Below are 6,000 nucleotides of genomic sequence, written 5' to 3'. Positions count from 1 at the left end.
AAAAAACTTCAGCCAGGTCACGATCTCGCGGTCCGTGAGTTCGAGCCCCGCGTCGGGCTCTGGGCTGATGGCTCGGAGCCTGGAGCATGTTTCCGATTCTGTGTCTCCCTCTCTCTCTGCCCCTCCCCCGTTCATGCTCTGTCTCTCTCTGTCCCAAAAATAAAAAAAATAAATAAATAAATAAATAAAAAAAAAAATAGGCCAAGTACTCAGATATATATTTTGTCCAAAGAAGATGTATGAATGGCCAATAAACATGTGAAAAGATGTTCAGTGTCCCTAATCATTAGGGAATTGCCAGTCAATGCCACAGCGAGCTACCATTTCACATTCATTGGATTGGCTATTGTTAAAAAAAATAATGATAATAATGTGTTGACAGAGAAATTACAACAGTTGTGCACTGTTGGTAGGAATGTAAAATGGTGCAATCACTGGAAAACAGCATGGCAGTTCCTAAAAAATTAAAAATAGAATTACCATATGATCCTTTTCTTGGTATATACTCAAGCAATTCCTTTTCTCGGTATATACTCAAGCAATTCCTTTTCTCGGTATATACTCAAAAAAGTTGAAAGCAGGAACTCAGAGATATTTGTATAACCACGTATAGCAGTGTTATTCACAGTAGCCAAAAGATGGGAACAACTCAGGTGTCCAAAATGTGCCGTATACATACAATGAAATGTTACTCAGCTTTGGAAAGGATGGAAACACTGACACATATACCATGACATGGATGAACCTTGAAGACATTATGCTAAGTAAAATAAGCCAACCACAAAAAGACAGATGTAATGTAATTCCACTTACGTGAATTACCCAGAGTAGCCAAATTGGTAAAGAGGGTAGAAAGCTGTCTGCTGGGAGCTAGGGGAGTGGGGAGTTCGTGTTTAATGGGGACAGAGTTTCAGTTTGGGAGAATGAAAGTTCTGGAGATGGCTGGTGTAATTGTACTTTATGCCACTCAATTGTACACCTAAAAATGTTTTAAATTGTAAATTTTATGTATTTTTACCACACACAGAAAAAAATGAAGGAATGATTTATCTAGTTCCATATTGATGTGTTTGATTAGCAACCATTTGAAAAATTATTACTCGAAATAGAAACTCTCCTCTTTTGAATATTTACTTTTTTTTTTTTTTTTGAGAGAGAGAGTGAGAGCAGGGGAGGTGGGCAGAGGGGGAGAGACAGACAGAGAGAGAGAGAGAGAGAGAATGAGAATCTTAAGCAGGCTCAGCGCGGAGCCCAACGCAGGGCTCAATCCTTGACAATCCTCATGACACAGGGTCATGACCCTGGAATCATGACCTGAGCTGAAATTAAGAGTTGGACACTCAACCGATTGAGCCACCCAGGCACCCTGAATATTTACTCTTATTGAAAGAGTATTTTGAAATAGTAACTAAGTAAATTTGTCTGAAATGTTTTGGTAGTAAAGTAAACCAGATTCGTACAGATTAATTTATTTTACTGTGACTATCTCTGGGAGTCATTTTAATTTCATTGTAAGTTTTTATTTTTCTAAGTTTCAGCAAAATTGTTGACGTTTATGTACATTTGATTCAAATGTAAGTGTTTATTGGTTTCCTTAATCTCTTCATGTTTTCTTCTTAGGTTCCGTTTAAGTCCAGCTGCCCGTAATATTCTGGAAAAACACTCCCTGGATGCTAGCCAGGGCACAGCCACTGGCCCTCGGGGGATATTCACTAAAGAGTATGTTTGTGCTTTTTTTTTTTTAATTAAAAAAAATTTTTTTAAGTTTATTTATTTATTTAGAGAGAGACAGAGAGGGCAGGCAAGCAGGAAAGGGACAGAAAGAGAGTCCCAAGCAGGCTCTGCACTGTCAGCGCAAAGCCCGACACGGGGCTCAAACTCCCAAAACTGTGAGATCATGACCTGAGCTGAAATCAAGAGTCAGACGTTTAACCAACCAAGCCACCCAGGTGCCCCTGTTTGTGCTTTTTGTAACAACCAATTCCATTATTTATCATGATCATCCTTTTCTGAAAGTATTTTAAGAAGAGCTTATTCAGTGTTAAGATTTAAAAGGATGTATACTGTTCTTTTGTATTTTTAATTGCTTTGGCAGTGTAAAATTATATTCTGTGCAAGGGTTGTTTCTGAATAATTACAGCATTAGTGAAGAACAGTTCTAATTTGGTAACAAGGCCAGATCCTTAGAAATGGTGATAAATGCAGAAAATTAGAGTGCAGAGTGGTGAACCTTTGTATTGTTCTACGTTTACTTGAAATAAGTTAGCGATCACATTTAAATTTTTAAAACCTAGATATATACTTTTAAAAATACTTTCATTCTTATCTGTTTGGAATTTAGTCAATGATATGACCAAAGAGATTTCCATATGCAGTTGGCCCTCTTAGGTCTTCTGTTGCACTGATCTCACTGTCCATGAGTTAGTACCTCACTTGCTTAGTACCACACTCTTAATTATAAATATTCTCAAGTAAGATTTAAAATTTGATAGAGTTATCCTTGCTCTTCTTTTTCAATAGACCAGTTTTCTTGGTTTATTCTTATTTTATTATTCTTCCAATGAATTTTAAACCATTCATTTGCCCTGCTGACGGGACTCCGCAGGGGGAGTGTATTGGGATTGTATCGCATTGTAAGTTACGTTGGGGAAGAATTGATATCTTGATGATCCTGAGTCTTCCTGTTCAAGAACGCTGATATGTTTTACCATTTGTTTAAATTTTGTTTCTTTCAGGAGTGTATGAGAACAGATAGCGCCTGCTCTATTCAAACTTGGTCTATTGGGAAGACAAAGGTTAATCCTTAGGCATATGAACTAATGTAAAATTGCAGTAGTGATATATGTTATATTTCTATGGCAGTAATATTAAATTCTTCAAATTGAGTTAATGTCTTAAAACAATATGCTTATTCCCTGTTCGTATAATATTGATAAAAAGTGATCGGTGATACTGGCTTAAAAGTTTTTAAGTTGCGATGGGGCAAGGGTTATGAAACTATTAAGTGGCAGTGCTGGACCAAGGGACCTTTCTTTTTTTTTTTTTTTTTTTTCCATTGGTTATTTTAGTCTTCATTAAAGCATTAGTTTATGTTTGTGTATTATTTTTATGGGGAGCGATACCTCCTTAATTCTTAGATAGTCTCAGTTATCTGTATGATAGCCTTATTGATTTGCTCATCAAACATGTGTCTGTGGTTCTCTTAAACACATCCTGTGAAGTTCTGCCATACTACATGAGCAGGAAATCAGCTGTCCTGACTCCTGACTGAAAAAGAGCATCCTAGGCTGTGAATTTTTAGTTAAAGGACCTAAAAACATAGCCGTAAAAAATTAAAATTAAGTATCTCGGTAGCCAGTTAAGCCTAGTTTTTCTCCCACATTAATCCCTATTTTGTATCTACTATTCATACCTTAATTTTATTAATCTACCAGTCTATGTTTCAGTAAACTCCCTGTAAAAATGGGATAAAGCATCTTTCTTTATAACCAGGGATACTCACCTATATTTCTGAGGGATGGGACAAAGAGTCTATATTTAATTCATTAATCATCGATTAAGATTTGGTGAAATGTCAAAAAATCATAGCTGTACCTTAGAAGGATTAATTTTGCAAATTTGCATAAGATAAACTGGAGTAGGAAAATACTTGAGGTAAGGAGATAGATTAATAGGCTTATGAAGTAATTCAGGTAAAAGATAAAAAATGCTTGAATGTGTGTGGAAGAAGTAAAAGAGAGATTACGGACGCAGACAGTGTTCTGCGGACAGAATCCAGAAGCCTTCGTAAAGGACTGAATGTGGAGCAATAGACCAGGATAGCAACCAGTCAAGGACTGAAGTCGGGATTCTGATGCGGGTCATGAAATTTTGGCTCCATAAATACAATAAGGGCTTTGGGAAAGTATTTGTCTCAGTGGCGTGAGTGATGGGGTGGCTCTGAAGCTTATCATCAGTGCTGATGAGCCGTGCAGGCATCAGGATCAGCGAGGTGAATGTTATTTGCAGGAAACACTTTGGAACTAGAGAGGGAGGTTTGGTAGGTAGTAGAGCAGTAGTTATAATTGAGATAATCGGGAGGTAAACTTTTAGAAGGCTGACATTCCTGTTTTGGAGGATTTCTAGGAACTGGATAAAAAGTTAAGAACGTGTGATCTGAGAAAAGTCTTTGAAGTTGGTTATCAGGTGACATTTTAGAAGGCAATTCATTGGTGTGACAGCAGAGGAATGAAATAGTGCTTTCTTCATTTCTCCCTTCTCTTTCCATGTGTGCTTAATACATATGTGATGAACAAATACCTTTTTTTTATTTTTATTTAAAAAAAAATTTTTTTTTTTTTAACGTTTATTTTTGAGACAGAGAGAGACAGAGCATGAACGGGGGAGGGGCAGAGAGAGGGAGACACAGAATCTGAAACAGGCTCCAGGCTCTGAGCTGTCAGCACAGAGCCCGACTCGGGGCTCGAACTCACGGACCGCGAGATCATGACCTGAGCCGAAGTCGTTCGCTCAACCGACTGAGCCACCCAGGTGCCCCCAAATACCTTTTTTTTTAAACCTCAGTTGAAGTTATAACAGTAATGTAACATTTATTAAAGAGAACAAAATGGTATTGTCTTGCTGTATACCCAAAGGCAGCACTGTTAAAATAGAGTTACATGTTTAATGTTTTTGCCATCTTCCTCCTCCTCATATCCAGTTCTCTTTCCTGTCCTTATTCTTTAACTCTGCATCCTAAGGGAGTCAACCTTTGGTCTTCAAACTTTTGACACATTACAAAAGATTTCGTGAGAAAAACCGATCCTTGAAAGCATGCATTATTCAGGATTTTTGCTTGGTATGCTACTAAAGATGCCTGTGTTTTAAGTTTAACATTAAGGTGGACTTTGGGAAAACCTTTGACTTGCTGTCATCTACAAAAATGTCATATTCTGATAAGATTGAAAAACTGCAGGCTTTGACATAAGCTTCCCCCCAAATCCCTTAGCGCACATTCTTGGAATTTGGAGGGACATCCTACCTTTTTCCACTGTTAACTAAAAATGCAAGTGGAATAGAAAAATCAGTTCCAACTGCTGAAGAAGTGCCTCCGATGCACTGTATTTATGAAGTAGATCCTAAGTGTTAGGGTTGCTATTTTAATGTTGCTCAAACACATCGCTCAGAATATATGTTGCGCAAAAGCCTATGGACTTTGTTTTGCCTGTGTATGTAGTATTTTAGGAAAACGAGTGCTGGGGCCACCTTTAGAGAGAATATATTTAAGTTCTTTGCCTGTAACCTAACATCTTTGGTATATCTGTGTCTCAAATCATAGTTGTAGTTAATGTTTGTATTCATATCACAGCATCAAAAATCTGACCAGGGTGACAGGCAAGTGTCTAGCATTCTTGTAGTAGTATTTCTTTCGAAAACTAAGTCATTGCCCACCCAAATGAATTACTCTCTAAGGGATCCTGGTAGAGAAGATTCTACCCTGAGTGAACCACCAAGGTGCCTTCTGCCGTTGTGCAGAAGTGTGTGGTGTATTTGTTTTTCTCCTAATTTTTAGACCTTTTAATGCCTACCTAATTCTTCAGTCTAGTCTGATTAATTATTTCATGGACAGAATCATTAAAATCATTCTCTGCATTATAGAAACTAAATTGTTGGCTGTTATTAAACAATAGTTAACATTTATACTTTATGAGGTATGTAAGTGTGAAATTAGCAATAAAAGCTGACTGTGAAGCAGTGGCCAGAATTGATTTTCTGTTTTCTTGTTTATGATTAATGACTTCTTGCTTTTATTCTTTACTAAGAGCTGTTCTACCCAGGAATCTTAATTACTACAAGAATGAAACTAAACTATTTTTTTTCTTGATAAAATAGTAATACCTATGCTGATAGTCCGTTTAGGGGCATCTGGTGGCTCAGTCGGTTGAGCGCCCGACTGCGGCTCAGGTCATGATCTCACGGCTCATGGGTTCGAGCCCCACATCCGGCTCTGTGCTGACAGTT

General features: G+C 37.6%; 1 protein-coding gene across 2 annotated transcripts in view; it reads left to right on the top strand.

Annotated features, from left to right (window-relative positions):
• PDHX (pyruvate dehydrogenase complex component X) overlaps nucleotides 1–6,000 on the top strand; it is a 71,906-nt gene that overhangs the window by 38,506 nt on the left and 27,400 nt on the right. For both annotated transcript variants that reach the window (XM_049648377.1, XM_049648384.1), the window contains exon 5: nucleotides 1,621–1,719. In XM_049648377.1, coding sequence (XP_049504334.1) covers nucleotides 1,621–1,719 — 99 coding nt within the window. The remainder of the gene's footprint in view (nucleotides 1–1,620; nucleotides 1,720–6,000) is intronic.

This window comes from Panthera uncia, chromosome D1 (genome assembly GCF_023721935.1).
Source record: "Panthera uncia isolate 11264 chromosome D1, Puncia_PCG_1.0, whole genome shotgun sequence".
In the NCBI taxonomy this organism is placed as follows: Eukaryota; Metazoa; Chordata; class Mammalia; order Carnivora; family Felidae; genus Panthera; species Panthera uncia.
Note: the sequence above shows the minus strand (reverse complement) of the source record. Positions and strands in the feature narration are given on the sequence as shown.